General features: G+C 41.5%; 1 protein-coding gene across 7 annotated transcripts in view; it reads right to left on the reverse strand.

Moving 5' to 3' along the window:
- The window catches only part of LOC149284693 (sodium/calcium exchanger 3-like), a 47,153-nt gene extending 27,329 nt beyond the window's left edge, over positions 1-19,824 (reverse strand). For 5 of the 7 annotated variants that reach the window (XM_089496273.1, XM_089496272.1, XM_089496270.1 and 2 more), the window contains exon 1: positions 18,059-19,824. In XM_089496273.1, the coding sequence (XP_089352399.1) occupies positions 18,059-19,824 (1,766 nt within the window). The remainder of the gene's footprint in view (positions 1-18,058) is intronic. The other 2 variants (XM_089496275.1, XM_089496274.1) reach the window with 1 other exon arrangement.
- Between the last annotated feature and the right edge of the window lie 4,026 nt (positions 19,825-23,850).

The following is a 23,850-nucleotide window of genomic DNA, read 5'->3' on the forward strand; positions in this document are numbered from 1 at the left end:
GGAGCACGGAAGCCGAACGGACCTCGCGTTCCCTAATGTTGGGCCAGTTAGAGGAGTTTGTGATCTCCCCAACCAGTCCTGCAGCTGCTGATCAGGCGGCTGTGCGCCCCTCACAGCTGCACCCAAGGCAAGTGTCTCTCTCGCCTCACCCTTCTTACGGCCCTGGCTACGCCTGTGATCCCAGATGGCATTTTAATATTTAAAGTTCATGTCTGCAAACTGAGATCAGGTGTGCGAGGACTTAGGAGAAAGGCTTTTGAGTTCCTATTTTACAAATGCAATGTTATGTCACAATGGAAATATTAAATGGATGGCCCATCAATGGCATTGTTAAAGCAGAAATAAAACATGAGCTGCTTTGGTGCTTTATGTATTTTGTGTAATTGATGCTTTTTGACAATATTTATGAATATTTCCTGGGGACTTCAATGGATGAACTCACTAATCATGTGTAGTAGAAGTCAGGAAAGGTTAAGCCTAGGGTTGATAAGGCTTAGACCTAGGGAGACTTGCCATTCGACTGTTGCCGGTTTCCCCTTAGATAACAGATCTGTGCCTCTTCTCATACATATCTTTATCATTTGCTCCTTCACAGGCCACCTTAGAAAGAGAACAGAGCTAGATATGAGATAATATCCTGGCTTCTTAGGGGAGGTCAGCGGGGTTTGCTGGAAGGGGCAGGGAGGGAGATGTTGCCCGTACCTTCCAACTTTAGCCCCTCTTTGGGACCCAAATGCCTTCTTTTCCTCCCCTGATGCCCCTATTTTGTAGGAGCTCAGAATGTTTGCCAGGTATTAGGCAATCACAGGGTTCTCCAGACCTAACAGTCTTTATGATGTGTTTAGAAATAGCAGGAAACGTGTTTCCAAATGAAACTTTGTATACAAAATCTATTACTCATTAAAAAAAACCTGCTCTGTTATATAAATAGCTATCAATAAATCACAAAGTAAACATGTACTGAGGTCCTCTAGAGGTGTAAGGTGTCCCGGAGTTACATTTAATAAGAACAGCCTTACGCTTTTGTACTGCATCTGACAAGTCGGTCAGCGCTCATCTTATCATAAAGGTTTTTATCTTGCACAATCACCCCAGCTTACTCTGAAATAACATAGAAGGTTGTGTATAAAGACCAGTAAGTAGATAGTAACCCACATGATGACCAGGAGGCCCCCCCACCATATACAATGCTTCACCAATATGGCTGGAGGGGGAGATTATGGGGTCCATGAAAAAGAAGCCTCGGAGCCGCTGAAGTGTAAGCCTGTCCTTTATGACTGCTTTGATTAAATAATGATTTTCTGTCAAAAGCACTCAGTGATTTAGAATTACAAGACGGATTAAAAGTGCCATAATGGCCACGGAATCAAAGCACGAGCGAAACCGCTAGCTTGGGAAACTGGAGGGTTAAGAACAAGCTTCGTTTGTCCAGGAAGAAAATGCTTATTGTGGAAATTAGTGATAGTCGAATATATTAATGGCTTAAAAAGGTTCGCATTCTAAGCATCCAAAATCATGGGTTTTTCATCACAGAGATCCAGTAGGGCTTGACGAATTGGCACAAATAAACTGTGCAAGACGCTCCCACTCTATGGCCACAAACACCTGGCACAATGATCCCTCTTATGGTGGATACAATTAAATATTGATGAGAACTTAATTAAAACTGAACAGGTCTAAAACCTCCTGCTTATTCCAAAATAATGTACAATGACCAAGGATCACTCTACAGAGACAAAACAAAGAAAACCATCAACATCAAAGATAAAGTTGATACTATAATTGTTAATTTTTGCCTCAATTATAATTTTCATATATGTTACTACTTTTTTTTGCTTTTATTTACATTTTTATACAGATTAGGTGTTGTTGCTTTTGTCTATCATCTATCCATCTCTCTGTTCATCTATCCATCCTTCTGTCCATCTGCCTATTGTTTATCCATCCATCTGTCCAACTATCCATCTATCGTCTATCCATCCATCAGTCCAACTATCCATCTAACATCTACCCATCCGTCTGTTCAACTATCCATATGCCTATCGTATATCCATCTATGCATCCATCTATCCATTTATCCATCCGCCTATCCTTCCGTCTATCCATTTATCCATCCACCTATCCATCCGTCTATCCATCTGTCCATTTATCTCCTGTCTATCCTCCTGTCCATTTATCTCTTATCTGTCTATTCCCCCTGTCCGTCCTCCAGTCCATCCGAGACTGCTAGTAACTTGCACACACAAATCATGGCAGTGTGTGATGTCACATGTGCTTTCATTTCCTGGCAAGGGATATTTTAAAGCTGGTGTATGTCCTTGTAGCGCTTCTGTGCTTGCCAACATTCCTATTATCAGCAGGCAGGAGTCTTCTGCTGACATTTTAGGTCTTTGACTGCATCAGTATATGCTCTGAGCACTTTATTTTGTGCTTTACCAGCATGTGCTACCACATTAATCAAGGTATGAAAAGGAGTCTTTACAGCAGGAAAAACGGGTAGATTAGATGGTCAGGACGGATCTTACCTGCCATCACATTCTGTTTTATGGGCATTCAGTAAATAAGGGATCAGTATACAAATGATCCTACTGTATGGAATATTATCTACCAAACTAGATGCCGCGTTAAATACTATGTCAACCGACATATGTCAACAGAGCAATAACTCAACGTTATTCTAGAAAAATACCCCACTGAGCTAAATAAAAAATAGTAGCCCATGGAATGATGATTTGTGTCAGCCGTTAAATCCCATTTATACACTAGGGGGCAGTGTAGAGCCAGACATTGCCATCAATGGATGTGTTAAATGGGCTCTGGTCATCCCGAATCAACTCCTTATTTCAAATGATTACATTGTTTACTCAACGGCGTCGGCTATTCTGTATCTTTTAAATGTCATTATTAACTGCAGCGTCTAGTTTTTGTTAACATTTTTATTTTTTGCGCATCAGGATGGAAAGATACAAACGTAACACATTGCGGAATGTACAGAAATGTATATAGAAGGTATAAAAATAATGTATATCACAGGGCTTTTTCAATACACAGTACAGATAATTGTTATAAAAATCAGTTTACAAAAGGGGTTATGAGAAAGATATACAGTTTGAGGTCTTCTATTAACAGGAAGTATTGGAATGATGTCATTATTAATCATTCTTTTTTTTTTTTTCTTAAATATTGTTCCTTGGGAAGCATAAATAATCGGCTTCCTGCTGAATGCCCTAACCATTAATTACTGTGCATTTTTTTTCCACTCCTGATATGAGATTTACTTACACAGCTCTACATTCAGCTATCTGTTGGGGGGAATACAACGCAGTCAAACATTCAGAATAAACATGTTATTCTGTTAAATTAGATTAGACATGGAACTGATCAGATGCTTATCAGGGTGCCAGGATTGATTCCCAACCTGCGCGCATGCAGCCATTACTTGAATTGTCTATTTCCCCTATTTGAATTTTTTAGTTTTAGAAAACAAAAAAAAAGATAAGATGCCTTAAATTCATGATAGACTTAATCATGTGACTCTGGGTCATCTCTTCAATAATGTTGCTTAATGTTAGACGTCGCCTTAGACTTCGTACAGATGCTTGCAAGTCCACCGCCATGCCGCCTGCCGCTCCATCCCAATGGCTTCCGAATCATTGTCCTGAGACAATGGTAAACCTGGTTAAAGCTGCCTGCGCTGGTGCCTACTGCTTACCCAGATAGAATTAAGACAGTAGACGTTACGTTCTGCTCCGGAGCTGGCAGAGGGTGGACGAGAGAAATGTTTCCGACAGTTTTCTAGCCGGAAGCCAGCGCCACGCCGCTGCGCAGAAATGGAAAGAGACAGGGACGTCTAACAGGACTGACTCTGTTTACCAGGCGAACCCTTGTCTGTGATGTGGGGGGGAAATATTGGGCACCTGCGTTTCGTTTACCAACAGCAAACCATGTGAAGCGTCCAGGGGAAGCGAGGACTGCCCCATGCCCCCCCCACCAGCTGCCCCCTTCCAGTTTAATGCGAGAGTCTCGCAACGACGTAACATTGAGCAGCCCAGTCCTGAACGAAACGTCACGCTTTAAGAAGACCGACTCTGCATGGAGTATTCGGATCAGCCTGGGGGGCTTCCAGCAGAAGTGGCGGAGGCTAATACAGTAATGGAATTTAAACATGCATGGGATGGACGTCAGACGATATCACAGAAACCCAGACATGCTAACAATACATACATACACCGCGTCTGCTTATATATACACCGCAAAACACTCCTAGCGTTTGTAGCATAAATACTCTGACATAATGTGTTTTATTTCCAGTTGACTTCTGGTGACTAACACAAGCTAAGATTTTAAGGGGTCAATAATACGACTGCTCAGCCTTTTATTTCTGCCAGAAGGCCTGCGTTTTAGAGGAAAGCTGGTGATGAGAGCGACGGAAGAGACACATGACGTAGTGGCAACTTTTTAAGCACCTTCTTTCGGTTTTTATCCAGAGACAGATTCGGATGGTGGCTGGATCTGCTGACCACGAGGACTGCCGGTGGCTGGATCTGCTGACCACGAGGACTGCCGCCCCCTGGATCTGCCGCCCTACGCCTACGCCAGAACACGTCGCTGATAATAGCCCACTTCTATGCAAGATCTAGAGCATGTTTTTGGATTTATTGACATTTAACTGAAGCTGAGAACATCCCACCCTCCCCAAAGAAGAAGAATACTGACGGTATAAAGATAGCAACATTCCCCGATTACTAACCAACCTTTTTCATTGGCATTTTAGGAGCAGGTGTACTACCGTCCTTCGCACGTCATATTCCTATTAATACATTATCCGTATTAAGCTGTTTCCAGCCAAAGTTTTAGGGGACATATATAACAGGAACTTTTAAAAACAAGAATTTCCTGCGCGGGAGCTAAAGATAACCCGCTGCTCCTCTACAATATGTTATGCATCATAAAACATAATTCTTCTTAAAATAAAAACCTTTCAACGTGCCGGAGTCGGCAGGTGGTAAAAATAGAAAAGGCACATCAGTATCACTTCACCGGCTTTGTTTTGCGCTCCCGTGCACACGTTAGAGGCTGCTATAATAATATAATTTGACATCCTCTTCATTACCACCTTGGCTGTGTCCTCCTTCCTCTTGAGTAAGGAATGGCAGAGAAGTGAAGTCTCAAAGCCAAAAGGAACGACGTGAAGAAAAACTACTAAGAAATCTTACTGACAGCTCTCAAGGCGGACTTTTTAAACTCTACATAACAGAGAAGGACAAATCAGATCCATATGAAGCTGAATTCTTCACTTAGCATAATTGCTTAAAGGGACCCTTTAAGAAATGTTTAAAGAAAAAAGCATATTTAAGTTATCTGCATTTTAATATGCACTAAAAACAAAATAAAAATGATGTGCTGAAGAAGACTATCGGACGATTCTCGCCACTGATTCCCAACCACGATATGGTGGAATAAAGATATTTGGGGAACGAAGCGTAGAGTCCATTATAAATTAATAATTAGACACAGACAAAGACAAAGCCAAGATTATCCTTCTCCAGATAGGGCGAGCATGGGGTGTCGATGGTCAACAGCACCCAGAGTGCCAAAGGGCCAGTCCTGCCCATGTTTAACACAAAGGCTTAGAAATAATGAAGCTCAATTATGAAAACATACTGGGTCTACAAGAGTCAGGACCTCCAGAGGTCGGGAGAACCTCTTGGTGATCTCCTCATCATCATCTATCAAGTTATTTTGATATAAAGTTTGAAAAGCGCTCTTATCACGATAGCAACCAACAGAATGTCCCTGCCGACCTGACCGTTTCTCTTGTAGCTATGACGAAAAAGACACAGCCCTTTAAACATGTACGGTCTGGCTACCAGTTCTTTGGACAAATATTAAATTACATCTATTTCTTTGCTATTATTAATCATCCATTTTCCACGTACATTAAAAAGTGCCACCACCACATTGTAGCACCAGAAATTCTTCAGAAAGTTGTGACTTTGTTTGACTCGCTATCCTTCCTAAGTCTTGTTTAGATGAAGTATAACCACCAATAATCCATATGTTTGTGATTAAAGGGACAGCATGCGGGGATGCGGAAGGCACTATATACTAAACAACATAGAAACATAGAATTTTGATGACCCATCTATTCCACCCATTTCTCCTAAGGTAGGAAATCAAACCTTAATTAGTTGTTAGTCTCATCTTACAGAATTCACTATTATATGAAATAAATAAAATTATTCCCCATTTATATATATATATATATATATATATATATATTTATTTATTTTCTTTTCTAACTCAAGTTTATTACACTACAATATTCAGTAGCAGTGAACTCGTCCAAGTCTGCAGCCAAGCTTTCAAATTGTTGGAATGAAAATTCATTCAATGATAATTCAGACAAGTCTGTTTGCAACAAAAGTGTTTCCCAACAGTAAATATTACTGTCAGAGAGGATCAGCGAGCAGATGGTTAGCATATTAGTTATCGGAGGGACTCGCTACCCAGATTAATCAACGATTAAGGACCTAATCCTCCAGTAGTAATGGTGTATCCCGCGGCTCTGTGCATAAAAAGTACATACTGTGAAAAAAGAAAATGTGAACCTAGACAGATATATGTCAGAGTTTTGGAGAGTCTCAGATACTCTTAAATAACGCATGGGGGGCAACCAATAAGATTTTAACTGAAAATTACCATGAAGTCTATAAGGTGGACATCATGAAATGAAACAATACTTTTAGACTGCTGTAAGCTCCCTATAGAGAGTGGTTAAGAGACTGCTAAATGGTGTACGTGTAGCTGCTCATATCCAGCCAGTGGTCATACACAGCAGGACCCAGCCAGTGGCCCCCCGGCATACCTGGGAACTGTCCAGGGTACGCTACCTTTTGAGAGAGAGGTTTTGCTGGGGTGGGACTAGCCAAACATAAGGGTGTGGCTAGTGACAGAAGGGGGATGGTTAGTCATTAATTTCACTGCGAGTGGGAGGAGAATTGGGAATGGCAGGCATAGTAAAGTGGAAAGAGTGACCTGGAGACCCTGGGAAGCAGTGATTCATCCGGAGACTCCTGGTCACACCTGGAGAGTTCTCAGATATTCCCTTGCCAGATGGCCAGTCTGGGCCTGGTGATTACCTCTGGAAGGCATAAACCAACATATACAAGGAGAAGAGGGAATTAACTATTATCTATATTATATACCGCTATCAACGGATCTCGGACTCTCAAGGGTCACAAACAACCCTGGACCTGGATATTCCTTCAATCTGCTCCATTTGTTTTGAAAGAAGCCTCTTGACCCACGTGTGGTCCTCGTGGTCGGTAGTTTAACAGCACTACACTACATGGGTCAACGAGGATCGTGCTTTTACATGAGCAAAGCTGAATCAGAGATTGGCAAAAATAGGATACATCATTGTTCCTTGCTGTTGTATTGTCAACCTTTTCTCAAAATGGCCCTTTGTAGCACATTTAAGCTTTAAAAGCTCAAACACTTCATAACGTTACATTTCCTTCATGTGAAATAGTGTCGATTTTGCCAAGCAGTGGCTGTTAAATGGTTTTCTTATGGAAGGTGCATGCTGCCGATCTGCATGGCATCAGAGGATCCCTACTGTTATTCAATCTTTGCTAGCCTCAAAGTAACAATAACACTCAAGAAAAACTCACAATGGCGCATTGTATAAAGAAACGAGGAATACGGGGAATTTATGACTACGGACGATAAGAAATTTTTTTTAATATTCGGCTCATTAATGTGATATCACTTTTGTGTAGGCCATTTAAAACGCTGCGGTGAAAAGGTGGCAATAAAACCTAAGTGAATCTTACATTTCGGAGCTCAAGTTACTAAATAAACCTGTCTAAGCAACGTATATGTACTGGAAATTCACTGTACGCCTATAGATGCTGATGAGAACATCTTAACTTTAGGCTGAAAAAAGTCCATCAAGGTCACTCCTGCTGTTGATCCCGAAGAAGGCAAAAGACAACCCCCAACTGTGCCCCAAAGAAGAGGAAAAAATCCTTCTTGACTAAAAAATGGCCTTTGATTTGTCATGGGATTTTTGGGGGGCTTATAAAATTTACCTTCAAAAATACATATGATATATATATGAAATATATTTATCTCATTCAGTAAAACCTGAATTGGTGGAGAACCAAAACATTAATGAGAAGGGCACCTTTTGGTTAGGCAAAGTCAAGTGGCAAGGTAGTGACGCCAAACACCTGTTTATGGCATCATATCCAGACACATAGCTTTGCTACATCACGAGGATTTCACACCTCAGTGAGCAGATCAAGGTTGATCGGAGGATGTCCCCTCTCGGCCCATGAGCCCCAATAGCCCCAGGTAAACGGGAAGGCTGGTAGTACTAGCCATGGCACCTACTCTTTAAGTTATACTAGAACTTATACTAACTGGATCCTCTTTAACCATTTATGCACCAAGAGAATAACACAATGCTACATTAATTAATTTTATTTACCAGGGACCACATACTAGTTTCCTGCAGCTAAAAGGATCCAGGCTTGCCACAAAAACTGCATAATTAAATTTACGGCCGTAATATCATGGTTTTCTATACTCTAGAACACAGAGCATGTCATTAAAGGACACTCTTAAACAAATAAATCATACTAAGGTACTTTGTAAGTACATTAATATGCAAAGCAATTGCCTTTTGGGAGAAGCTGCAGATCCAGAGCTATGGAAGAAAGTCTCTTCCATGGTCCTAGCCGCTGCTTGGGCAGCCAGTCAGCATCAGGAAAGAACTCACATTCAACTCAATTCTGCCGTACTCCAACAACGACTTTTCTACACCCCAAAGTTCTACCCTTGTCTGTTCGTCAGGCAACTGCAACCACAATACTTTAAAATTAAGCTTGTAACGTGCACACACAAAGTAGATACAGTTCATCTCTTCTTACTGGAAGAGATCAATAATGATCCAGATCTCCTAAAAGATTTGGAGAAAAATCAAACTGCTCTCCCTTTGAAGTGTTGAAGCGTTCGGCTGATTAAGTCAGTGCCAGGTTTTGATTCTGTCTTTCTTTGGTCATCTGAATCTGATATGTTAAGAAGTAGAGAATGTGCCAAACACTGTAAATGTTACTTAACAATAACATTCAGTTCTAAATACGAATTATCAATTGCTACCCGTTAATGTCATTCATCCCTTTCGAGTGAAGAAAGACTCCATTATTAGCACAGAAATGTTTCCAGGGTAGGGGAAGAAAATAAGATTAAAATAATATGTCTTCCTTTCAAACACAGTTCTGGTCTTATTTAGTCCAACTCTCTCACTTATTTTATTTGCCCTCATTTATTTCCTTTCGTATCATCTGAGTTTGTAAAATCCCCTTATTACAATTGCCCTTGATTGCCTTCCAAAATCTTCAAATTGCTCTATAAGCTCTTAGAACAAATTCTGCCTTTTTACATATTGGTGAAAAGGATACATTTAGAAAATGTGGAGAATGGAGTCACCGAGTCATATGCTGAAGACATAATGTTTGTAATATACAACACCACGTATGGATCACAATACACAGCAACCCTCCGATGCTAGCTAACTCCTTCTGCAGCGGAAGCAAGAATGGAAAATTGTGCCCCTCAGCTATTTTTTTACAGAGGCTATTTTATTTACACTGCCCTTACACACACATATACACATACACTGCCCTTACACACACCTGCCCATAAACACACATATACATACACCTGCCCATAAACACACATATACACATACACTGTCCTTACACACACCTGCCCATAAACACACATACACTGCCCTTACACATGACTGTCCATAAACACACGTACCTAGCGGGGGGCTTACACACACCTGCCCATAAACACACATATACACATACACTGCCCTTACACACACCTGCCCTTACACACATGTACACATACACTGCCCTCACACACACCTGCCCATAAACACGCATATACACATACACTGGCTTTAAACACACCTGCCCATAAATACGCATATACACATACACTGCCCTTACACACACCTGCCCATAAACACACATATACATATGCACTGCCCTTACACACACATATACACAAACTGCCTTACACACGACTGTCCATAAACATACATATACACACACCTGCCCATTAACGCATATATACACATACACTGCCCTTACACACTCCTGCAGATAAACACGCATATAAACTGCCATTACACACACGACTGCCCTACACTACCTTTAACACATACCTGCCCATAAACACACATATACACATACACTGCCCTTCCATGCTGCCTTTACACACACCTGCCCATAAACACACATATACACATACACTGCCCTTACACACACCTGCCCATTAACAAACACAAACACTGCCCTTACACACAGCTGCCCATACAAACTGCCTTTACACACAATTGCCCATAAACACGCATATTCACATACACTGCCCTTACACACACCTGCCCATACAAACTGCCTTAACACACACTTGCCCATGAAAACGCATATACACATACACTGGCTTTACACACACCTGCCCATAAACATGCATATACACATACACTGCCCTTATACACGACTGCCCATAAACACACAGATACACATACACTGTCCTTACACACACCTGTCCATAAACACACATATACACATACACTGCCCTTACCCACACCTGTCCATAAACACAGATATACACATACACTGCCCTTACACACACCTGTCCATAAACACACATATACACATACACTGCCCTTACCCACACCTGCCCATTAACACATATATACACATACACTGCCCTTACACACTCCTGCAGATAAACACGTATATAAACTGCCCATATACAGTGCCTTTACACATACCTGCCCATAAACACACATATACCGCCCTTCCATGCTGCCTTTACACACACGACTGTCCATAAACACACATATACACACACTGCCCTTACACACGACTGCCCATAAACACACATATACACATACACTCCCCGTACACACACCTGTCCATAAACACACATATACACATACACTGCCCTTACACACACCTGCCCATAAACACACATATACACATACACTACCGTACACACACCTGTCCATAAACACACATATACACATACACTGCCCTTACACACACCTGTCCATAAACACACATATACACATACACTGCCCTGACACACACCTGTCCATAAACACACATATACACATACACTGCCCTTACACACGACTGTCCATAAACACACATATACACACACTGCCCTTATACACGACTGTCCATAAACATACATATACACACACCTGCCCATTAACACATATATACACATACACTGCCCTTACACAATCCTGCAGATAAACACGCATATAAACTGCCCTTACACATGACTGCCCTACACTACCTTTACACATACCTGCCCATAAACACACATATACACATACACTGCCCTTACACACGACTGTCCATATACAGTGACTTTACACATACCTGCCCATAAACACACATATACACATACACTGCCCTTCCATGCTGCCTTTACACACACCTGCCCATAAACATGCATATACACATACACTGCCCTTACACATGACAGTCCATAAACACACATATACACATACACTGCCCTTACACACACCTGCCCATTAACAAACACGTACACTGCTCTTACACACATCTGCCCATACAAACTGCCTTTACACACACTTGCCCATGAACACGCATATACACATACACTGCTCTTACACACCCCTGCCTTTACACACACATATGCACATACACATACACACACCAGCTTACAAACACACAAATACCTACACTGCTCTTACACACACCTGCCCATACACACACAAGCTTACAAACACACACGTATATACACACATACACTGCCCTTACAACTTTTTCTCCCCATCTCTTATCTTTCTCATCTTCCATCCTCCATCCAATTTTGGGAGCACAAGGTCTGTCACTCCAGGCTCCAGCAGAGGCTTTAGAGCTCCCTTATCACTATGTAGTCACTATGTAGTCATTACGGAGCACAGAAGCCGAGGTCTGAAGTGACAGATCTCATGCTCCCTAATGTTGGGCTGGTTCGGGAGATCCATGAGCTCCCCAACCAGTCCTGCAGGCTGCTGATCGAGTGGCTGTGCGCCCCCTCGCAGCTGCGCCTGAGGCGAATGCCTCTCTCGCCTCACCCTTCCTACGGCCCTGGATGCTCCCTTGCTGGGACAAGAAAATGCACGCAACATCGTAATGGACATAAGTCCATCAAGTTCAACTCCCCTGTTGATCCAGAAGAAGACAAAGAACCCAACTGAGCCTCAAAATGGAGAAAAATTCCTTCTGAACTCCAAAATAGGATCCAATTTCTGAATCAACAGCTATAACTAATTCTGTCCTTATAACATATTATATCCATGTATATTCATCATATTATATATTATATTTAAAGACATCTATTGGATCTGATAACACAACCTCTGTCGGTAGTGCCTTTCACATCTTTATTGTCCTTACTGTAAACAATCCTTTTTTGTACTGTCTCCGCCTCCACAATATGCAGTCAGCCTCATAACATTACCCTGACTCACGATATTCTTTTGAGGTTCAGGGTACATAGATATACCTTCACACAGAATCATGAAGGTTCAGATTCTTCATTCTCATATCTCCCAACAGTCAGGATTTTTTGCGACTGCCATGTGGTTTCAGGCAGCTGCCCCACTGTCCTGCTTTTGCCAGCAGAGGAGATCATGGGCTATTTGGGGAGATCTTCTGATCTTCTCTGACCAGTCCATGAGCTGTAAGACCTCCTCCAACCTGGCCTCATCCTTGTTTCTTGCCCCCCCCCCCAAACAACAGGTGAACTGATTTGGACCCTGAAATATTAGGGTGTGGGGGGGTGTTAGTATGCTTAGTAAGGTCTGACAAATGCTGGAAGCAGGGCAAGGTAATAAGGTCCCTCAACAGCAACCCTTGCTAGTTTGCACCTACAAGTCATTGCTTATGTTAAGTTCCCAAGCAGTCCTAGACAAATCAGGACTTCTAGTAAGTATGAAATAGGTTATTGTTGAAGCTGTTTCCAATCAAAACATATACATATTTTTTTTTAATCAGACGATTTCATGATCTGGAATTTATAAAAGAGACTGGCAGCTGCAGTCTGTACAGGCAGGGGTTAAGGGGTTTTCGTTCATGTGTTTTTTTAAATGTAGACCCAAGATCAGCCTGGCTGCTCTATTCCGGGCCACTTGCTGATGTACCGGGAATGCTTTCCTCGCGGCTGAAACGCGATCAGACCAACCAGGTGCTAATACACTCCAGACCTCTGGATGAAAGGCGGCCACTAGCCGGCTGATATTTATATTCCTCTTACATCATTTTTTTTTTAAAAACAGCCTCTGCATCTCCAGGCTCTGTCCAAGGTTGCCATTCTACTTGTCAGGGGTTCCCACTATCACCAGAGATGTGTACATGTTAATCACCGCACCCTACCCCTGCTGGCAGCAAATACCTCTTTTTCATTCCGACGATGAACATTTCACCGGGGTGGGGGGGAGGGAGGTTAAAGTTGGCAGGTATGCTCTAGTAGCCCCCAACTCATAGATTTCAATCAGACATCAGCTCTGTCAATGATCACGCGCCCCGTGGCGGACCACGCAGTAGAAATCCATCTCGCTCCCAGCGCTGCCACTCTGCGGGCGTCTGCCTGCCCCATGGAGCAGCACATACATCCCTGTAATTATGCAAACAAGGTCTCACTTATTCAGGGCTCTTACACGGCAAGAACACCTGTATAATCTGCGTGTCACATATATAATTAACCATAACAGTGGCGTGTTACAAAGCAGTCATGTTCTTATGGACTTCCGTAATTATAAGTCTTTTATGCTCGAGAATCCTTGAGGACTGTGGGCACGTGGAAAGAAATACGCAGAGGGCATTAGAGACCAAAAAACTTGACTCGTATATGCGACATTCTTCTCAGAAATGGAATTTGACTTGTATAGTAGTCCCTCACTCAGCATCCTCGGAACACGAGGGAAATAATGTTACCGCGGCTGTGTCTGTCACAGATGGAGGGTTCCACTTAAAACAGCTTTTTGATGTGTTGTCAGATATGAACAGTTCAGGAGGACAGTTTTAAAAGCACTTGGACAAAGAAAACATTTCCTTGGAGAGGTTGGTTTCCAAAAAATGTAATGTTTTCTGTGCCGCCGTGAGAACCCTTAAAACTAAGTGGTTTACAAAGTCAGCATTTAATTCTGATTACTGCTGATGTAGGGATGTTCTGATGGCTCGCTGAGGTTTATTCACTAAAGGGAGAGTTGTGGGTTTTTGTTTTATTAACTCTCTCACTCTGCTATTCATTATGAAGAACTGTCACTGACAGGTTTCTCCAGCATCATGGGCTATACTGGCCCTGTATAATGTATAGTTCAATGGACGAGGAGACTTAGAAGAAATGAACTAGTTAACGCTAAACTATACGAGGTAAGCCAAGCTCGTCCTGCAGCAGAAGCTCACTTGGGGCTGCATTTAGTGAACAGACGCCACTGTGTTGAACTTTTTGGGGCCTACACGGAGCTAGACCATACATTTGCATGGACCATATGGATCCTGTCCATAGTTTGATCCATAAAAAAAAATTCTATTCTTTTCTATTTTTGCATTTGTCATAAAAAAGCCTCATCTTGTCACTATTATCTGAAAGGTTTTTGTTTGTTGTATTATCTGACAAGCATAACCGCCAACAGTTCGAAAAACAGTTGGAATTCGTCCAAACAACTTGCGATTATGCTAACAAAACGCTCCGTGATGTCACACCATGACCCTTATAACAAGGGCACTGCATGGCATCAGAGTATGATGTCATAGGCACACCAGTGTCATCTGAAACTTAATAACTAACATCAGCAAGTTCTTCTAAGCTGGAACGAAGCCATCCGTGTAGAATAAAAGAACATTCTAATTATGCTAGCTCTTGCTGTCCGGCACACGCATGTCTGTGTATCCTCACCAGTCATGTCATGCAAGGCCAAGAGATTGAAATTCTCTGGCTCTGGTACAGTTCCTGAATGTGTATTATATTACAGCCGATAGCAGGGAGAAGAGTCCGTAGAGTCCCATAAGCCAAAAAAAATGAAGCAAGGACACCCACATTCATCACACGGATGGAAACGGAGAGGTTGGTTACATTTACATGAGCCAACCACACCATATATTACCCAACATGCCCATGTCCTCGGAAGAAGCCTTCAGCTTTCAACCCACCCGGCATTTCATTGCTCCTCCAGTGTCTCTTACTCGCACCTGATATTTATCTTCCTCTTTGTTGCGCCTCTTCTTTTAACTCCCCCATCAAGTAGTTTATTTTCTTATATGTCCCCCCTTTTACTTACAGTGGGTTCCCCAACCTGCGATACGTCTGGAACCTTCCGTCTGGCACACAGAGCAAATGCCCAAACATTACTCCATACGCACCCGGTCTGCCGATAAGGTTCTCTGGTGTGTGGCCACCAGCTAGATACGAGCATAAAAACCTAATAACAGCCCACCAATAAACATTTTACAGCCAATACAGCGAGGGGATTTAAACATACTATACATGGGATAGGCATATGACCAACGACTGATTATGGTCGGAGTCTTTACAGCAGGCAAAATGGGCAGTCTAGATGGGCCGAATGGGTCTGATCTGTAGCCACATTCCATGTTTCTATCTCCTGCATGAAATATACATTTGTATAAAACTTGTACAAAAGAAGTCCTTAATAGTGACTCATATATGGCCAGATAACCAGATATTTATAGACATGACAAGATTCATTAAGACTTGGACTTTTCTTTTCCTTGAGCTGTAACTGTTCCAAACAATAGATTACACACTGTACGCTCTGCTGAATCATAATCATCGCGGCTGAACTAGTCATCATCCCGTTTCCACTGGCAGGCACCACAGGCTTTTTTGGCATTGCTATGCTTTGAAATGAGCCAATTGCCAACTTGCTTCAGCGCTCACATGGGACAGTCGCGTACCCCGCTAACTCCATGCCACCCACACGACAGGCGTCCACACTTTGCATGTGTTACTTTTATTTAAACATCCTACTTGGTGCCAAGAAACCAGAAAGTGAACTACAACAGCACAACCATCTGTATTAATTTTCCATTAAGCAGAATAAAAGCCTTCGAGCGTAATGCTTTGTTAATTATGGATCCCTCCAGTTAAAGGCACCTTGTATTTAAAGGGACCATGCAGCCGTCATATGCATTAAAGGGACTACGAAGCCTCTCTTTGTAGTGCCTACTGGTACGGATATCAACTTGAAACTCATGAATGCTAATTATTATTTTTTTTTTAGTACGCCAAACAGAAATGGGACATAAGAGGCTCTCTAAAGAGGAACACGTGGTATAATAGTTACAATGTTAAGATCCCATTTGTGGCACATTCTTTTATGGCATGACAGCTACAGCCTGCGTCAGCTGTAGATGGTGTCCTAGAGCAAACTGTCCACTTACCACTTTTATCAATAAATTATTAAAACGTGCCTCGGCTTGTTTTGTAATCAGTATAAATGCTTGGGAGATATTAAGTTCAAAATAAAGGACCTGATGGCCTTGGCGCAGCTGGGATAACGTGGTAAAAGTTGGAAGAACTAGCATAATAATGTTATTGTCTCGGAAGCCTCTTGCTTCGCCTGACCCCATCCTATCAAAGGAAGCCAGAAATGGTATAGAAGGCCTTGCGATCTATAGAGACAAATCTTTAGGACCGGTAAAGTGGTAGATCTCTTCTGTCTTTTGCTACAAGGAGATGTCTTCCACAGCCTCTTTCTTTTAAATGTATCTTTACAGTCAACAGTACATATAGCCGGTAAAGATCGACGGAATAAGGCCATCCTCAACTACTTGGACCAGAAAATACGACAACACATTAACCGACAAAGATAAAGGAAAAACCTGAACGAGATGGTTTCATAAGGTAAGGGTAAATAGATGGTTCTCTTAGAGACAAACTATTTTGGAGATACTAGGTTTAAAAGTAAGGGGTATTTTACTGGAGTAAAGCAAAGTTCTATGGCAAAGGAGAGCAAATCTAGTATACCTATTTACTGTATTGAAATCTGCTCCTTCAATCACATCCCGCATTTGCAAACGCTGCGACGACCAGAAAAGTTGCCACCAAAATGCATCAGCAACTTGGCAAAAAGGTAAAATTAACATAACGGGAAAAAATTGTTATGTAAACCATGATAATCACATGGGAACCCTCCAGGTTCACATGGAGTCTCCGGGTAAAGCTTTGCTTCCCTGGGTCTCCAGGTCAGTTTCTTCTTTCTGGGCAGGGGACAACCAACTAAAGACAGTCTGGGACTAGTCCAGCCCCCTTCACGAAGCCCCTCCCCTAGAAGATAGTTTTAATTTCCCTTCCCTGTGTAGTTCACAGGTTTTCTCATAACAGGATGGGAAACTTACTTTAATCTGTAAAGTTTAATTTATTGTACTGAACTTAATAACAGCTCTGGGTAAATACTGATACCGCTTTTATATTCTAAACACTAGAAACCAAGCATAAGGCTATTCCAAGCACTTTTAAAGTAATTGTTACAGAGGGAAATGTATGTGTGTGGCCCCTAACATAGTATGAAACTTTGCTGGGATACAATGATTTCAAGAACCCATTACGATTCCATAAAACATTCAATGTTATCAAAAACCAACAGATGTATACATTTAAGTTGTGGTGTAAAGTTTGAAAAGTGATTTTATCACCATAGAAACGAGTGGAATCATTCAATCAGCAGAGAGATTCCATGGTAACAAGAACACATTGTAGTGCTCACTTGCATTACATAATCCCAACAAGACACCTCAACTGAGCAAAACCCCAGGGTATCAGGTATTGGGAACAGAGATTAACAAACTCTTCTAAACTTCTCCAGGCATAAGAATAGCCAAGGAGAAAAATAAACATTGTATGGAAATAATCGCTTGTATAAAACAATTACTTATCTCTTGATTCCAGTATTAATACATTTAAAGGTAAACAAAAGTTGGTTACTTACACAGTTTCGTCATTCTTAAACTCTAGCTCCCCATATGCATCTTCAAAGTCTTCTCCACCTCCTTTTGCAGTCCCTTCTATCGTCCTGAAAGGAACTATGACAGTGCCACGGGCGCCAGATGTCCTAAGAACTTTAACCTCCATCACGCCAATGCTTTCACTCACACGTATGATGTCGCATTCAAACGTAAAAATGCCGGCATGATCATCATCCAAGATAGTTACTGATGCAACATATGGTGGGCATAAAACCACTTTTGGATAGCTAAAACTGTTGAGCTCCACTGGTTCTGGAGCCTCAACTACTCGGACGTTGCCAAGCCTTACAAAGAAATGCTCATCTTCTTCAAATATGTCATCATCTATGATCCCAACTGAGAACTCTTTTTGGGTTTCTCCAGGTTTAAAAACCATAGTTCCCTCCGTGAACTCGTAATCAGCACCAGCATTGGCAGAGCCGTCTTCGGTTTTATAGTCCACCATGACCATCTTTGATACGTCCCCTCCCTTTCTCACCACCGTTAACAAGACAGCACCACAGTTTTCAAGACACTGATAGGAACAAGGGTCAAACGAAATCTTCGACACAAACTCTTCTGATTCCTCTAAGCATAAATCAGGCCTGCTCGGGCTCCTCTTTGACTGCTCTGCAGCATGCTTTTTCAGGATATTACCGGCTCCTGTCATCATTCTGGTGGCCTGTATGCGGTAAAATGCTCTACTTTTTTGTTGGTGAGATAAAGCATAGTAGTTGGCCATTTCTACTAACTGATCCAAGTCTTTCTCTGGATGTTTTTGCTTTAAATCCTTAAGGATTCTAATCATGTCTTTACGGGATTCGTCCACTTCTTTCCCATCCATGTTTAACAGATTTCCATCAAGGAAGTGAGAATTCATCACCTTGCCATCCATTTCAATACCTTTGGGATGCTCTGCTTCTGTCTCAATCATGATTGCCCGGTGTTTGTCAGTGCGATACCTTTTATGCATGTATTTGTAGAAGAGGAGACGTCTGTCAGCCACCCAGGCAAGGACCACACATATGGGGAAAAAGAATAAGGTGAGTAAACCTTCCCAGATTTGAACCACTCCTGGCGAAAACACGGCAAGAATCATATATAGCCAAATGTAGGCAAAGATGCTCCATGCAGCTGTGACAAAAAATACTCGAAGGTGTTTGACCTTCCTGACTTCCCCATCTGGTATAACATACACACAGATAGCAATAATGATAAACATATTAAAAGCTGCACTTCCAACAATGGTAGAAGGACCAAGGTCTCCAGCAACAAATCCATGGCCGCATACCTCAATCAGAGATAAGAGGATTTCAGGCGCAGAGGAGCCAAGAGCCATGAGGGTTAAGTTGGACACTGTCTCATTCCAGACCCGGATAGTTGTTGTAGATGTCTCTCCATTTGACTTTTTTATGACAATCTCGCGTTCCTGTGATGTTATGACCTCTATGGATGCCATAAATCTGTCGGCGATGATAGACACGCCAAGAAACATGTAGATCATTGCCACAAAGTACACAATGACTCTGGCAATTTTGTCCCCGAGGGATGGGTTCTCTGGGTACCATATTGGTAAAATTACCCCTGGCTTACAATCATAGGACCCTGAGCATGTGTTGTTTTGTCCAGAGCTTGGAGAAGGTCCAGAGTCAGCTGCATCAACATGCAAACTCTGAAGGAACAGGATAAAGGTAGCAAGTCCAAAGTGGAGAAACAAGGAGGAAAGAGGCTGTAGCTTTAATCGAGCCATACATATGCTTAGCTGGAAACCTTAGAGCCAAGTATTCCTCCTCAAACACCGGATACAAACCTGCAATAAAGAAAATGAATATATCAGATGTGGAAATATATGCATTGTCATTTATTTGGCATTTGGCTTCAATATCAACGAGGAATTAAACTGCCCACAATTTTAACGCAAAATTGGCAGGGCACCTCTGCTTATCCTAAATTCACACATTTTAACCCACTGGACCATAAAACCTGTCGCAAACATATTGTAATTCACATATTTCATGATTAGCCAGATGATGTCCATATTCCCGGGACTTCGACAATGTTAAAAATGATGCCTCTTGGCTACGTACTGAGGTCTTTGTTTCATCACAAAGACATAAAGACATATAGGACAGGGGATGTACTTGCCTTTTCTGATATAAAAGCCCTTAGGGGTATTAAAAAAAAAACAATTTACAAAGAACTACCCTTAATCCAATTTTTTTGGGTGATCTAAAATACTGACTTGCCCCAGCACATGATGGACACCATCTGGGTCAATTACTTGATCATGAACACACAAATAATACAGCACAACCTTTGGTTAAGGTACAGGGCATATAGAATATCACTACTAAGTATCATACTATGATAAAGAGCTCAGCTCTGTAGATATCTTAAATGTCACTGCAAATCATATTGTGTAAACGCATCCTAATGGAATATTGTAACAAGTCACTAAGGAAGCTCCAAGTAGCAAACATAATCTCTATTGTCCCTATCACAATAGCCACAGCCGAAAGGAATGTAATACATATAGATATATATACATATTATATAGGTTGTATGCAGACCATTCTCTTCAAATGGTAGAATTCTTATGCAGTGGGACTATGCATTAAAAAAAGAAAATGAAGTCACCTGATACTGTATTGTTTATCTATCTTACGGGGATAAGCAAAGTGATTTCCAGGCGACGATTACCCTTTGGGGGCATTTATACAATTAATGCTACTAAGCTATTTTTTTCAACATCATTGAGCAGCCCTTCCATCACCGTACCCTGAGGCTTTGTCACTCAATTATTGCAGTAATGGACAATAGTATTGATCATTCTTTCGGTAATTGAATACAGCCAGCAGTTTCAATAAGTTTCGGTAGCCATCCACACAACTCAACCACTTTCTGGAAAAGGGTTGGTTATTTTGGGAGACACGGGTATGGTACCCGGTGTTTTTCCATCACTTTATTTTAGAGGGCTGTTTAGTAGCATTACTTCCATACTATTAAGAACCATTTATTCCATCACAATTCTTGGTTGTTTTCTATGAGAACTTTTCCTGAAGCAGTCAACATTCTAAGTATTCAGAAATAGCAGGAAGAACACATAGGAAATATAATACCATACGTAGGAAACCCATGAGTGACTGACGTCCATGGAAAGGTGGACTAGAAGACATGGTTGGACATTAAATGACAAGTTAAATAATCTCCTTCTTCAGATATGGAAGCTTTTTGGCCAAGAGTTGGGTGTCCTCATCTTACTCACCCTACCTGGGCAAGCTTGATCATGTGTGGCGGGAGGAAGGATATTTTTTATCTGGATTATTTAAAAGGGAAGAGTTTTTCGGTCTGGGTTATGCTCAGTAACACAATCTTTTTATGGGCTGAGGGCTTCTTCATATCCCCCCCTGACCAGCTGGTAACCCATACTGGAAGTCGGCAGGTTTAACAGGTGGTCCTGGGCATCACAATTTCAAGGGTTACTTTTTTTAATCTATTATGCCCCAAACCCATGTTTTGTTATAACATTCACAGTTGAACTTGGTTCCAAACTGCCTTCTCAATCCATCAGGAAACTGATCTCTTAACATGTCACACGTGAGAACCTCAGGATTTCCAATGACAACAAGGACCCTTGCAATTTTACCCTTCGATCTTTGTTGGTTGAAGGGTATTAATATACATTAGAGTCATCACTGTTGTAATGTATAGGAGCTCACTGTGAGGTAGGACTGTTATCATTTGTGACATGTGATGGAACTTTAGGGCCCACCTAAAATTAAGAAATTAATCCATGATCCTCTTAATGACTGTGGTGGAAATACTGGTTACTGACAACTCAATGGATGGTCAGAAGTATTTTACTTCTTTGCTTCAATCTACTTCTACTACAAGAAGTGAGCTAACTGTCTGTCTCTCGACTTCCTAAAGGCCAATGTATAGAAGCAGACGTTTCACAAGCAGATTCCATTAGAATGCACAGAATGATAATGCAACTGAAGGCATGAAAATTGAGAAGCTGTCTGAAGCAAGCATGTAGATATCCAATTAATAGGTAGTTGTGATAAATGGAGAGAACTGAAAGGAAATCTATGACAGATATCACAGCAAGTGTGAGGATGCAGTAATGGAGAACGTTGTGAGGAGTATGACAAAGGGATGTTGAAAGCGGAGACGTCAACAATTTGATTGGTTGTGAGAAGGAGTTGCAAAGACAGACATGAAAAGAAGAACCAGCTTTCAGATGCATTGGGGGATGTAGGAACAAATGGAAAGGAGACACAATAGGAGTGGGAAGCATAGAGCACACAGAAAACATTCACTCCTGCCCTGCGAGGGTAGCCTCCAAGCCACCCAGCAAGAGGTTACAGATAGTCTCCAGCAGTAAATGGTAGGTGGCCTCAGTACATATAACTACGTTTTTGTCATTGTTTTCTGATATATTCTTCTTTTCAAAAGGACATTTTATTGGTCATGAACTGGAGCTGACTGGTGGTAAAAGAGATCACGTTACAGGAGAAGCGATCGCCCGAACACACCTCCTGCAGAGCAAATAGCTGGGGGGTGAGATGGGCTCTGCAGAATACCCCCATGCAATTGCAACAGGCACTTCACATAAATTTAAAGGGACCCCTTCCAGCTATCATATGCATTAGAGTTTAATGTATATTAAATGTTGCCTTATTCAGAATTTTGGTCAGAAATGCTTCATTGTTGCGCAATACAAAAGCAGACACTGAAGGGTTTCTGTGTGATGTTTTCGTGAGGTTGAACCTTCACAGAAATGAAGAACCGATCTGCTAAAGTGTTTATGCTAAACATTTTTAAAACGAAAAAAGGAGATTAATAGATGTGGTTTCATAAAGCACAGAGGTGCCTAATCTAAATATTTAAACTGGTACATGGGCGGCTGTCTCGATGGCGACCGGACACAGCAAACAAGCCAAGGAATGAAAGGTCAGGTCTAGCAACAACAACACTGACGGTATGTGCACTGAACGTTAACTCGGCTTTATTCATAAGGTCATTTTGGAAAGGAAGAAGCCGATTTCATCTGATGTAAATTCTAATGGTTGATGCGTGTCTCTTAGAAAATGCCATCAAGAGCTCTGTAAGGTCTTCAAATGAAAAATTCTTCAGTCGAAGGACGATGTCGCTGCCCTTTTAAATCTTAACATTACGGGAACAATTTGTGTCAGGAAAACATTTTTCAAAAAAGTCAAAATGTGCAACAAAAAAAAATAGAATCTAACCAAGCCAAAAGTACAACATTAATCAAGTGGATGTCGTTATTCTATAAACTAATAGAAAATTGGTCAAGTTCTAAAAGCCAGGGACGAACTCTACGGACCTTATTTGCTCAGGATAACCAGAGTTTTTGTTTTTTTTAAATTTAGAGATCCATTCACTAATTCATTCAGTAATACAGTTGATACATATATTCCTTAAAATATATTACAGGACGTAGCATTACGGCAGACAGGGGCATCGTACAGAAGGACGGGACCATATGCAGCTGCCTATGGTAAGACCATCTATGAAAAAACAACCATCCTCTGGTATTTAATAGAAAAGTACATGTAAGGTGACCTTGTATGACTTTGTCTTCTACAAATCGATCGCATATTTTATCTGTTGTGGGGTTTTCCATCACCTTTACCAACTATAACTTCTGTAATTAAAATATATATAAATTATACTTAAATATTTTTTTAGTAATCATCTCTATGAGTACAGTAGGATGCATCAAGGAGCAAAGGTATAACATCACTCTGGT

The sequence above is a fragment of the Sceloporus occidentalis genome, unplaced genomic scaffold (assembly GCF_023333645.1).
Source record: "Sceloporus occidentalis isolate IW3139 unplaced genomic scaffold, rSceOcc1.0.p SCAF_89, whole genome shotgun sequence".
Lineage (NCBI taxonomy): Eukaryota > Metazoa > Chordata > Lepidosauria > Squamata > Phrynosomatidae > Sceloporus > Sceloporus occidentalis.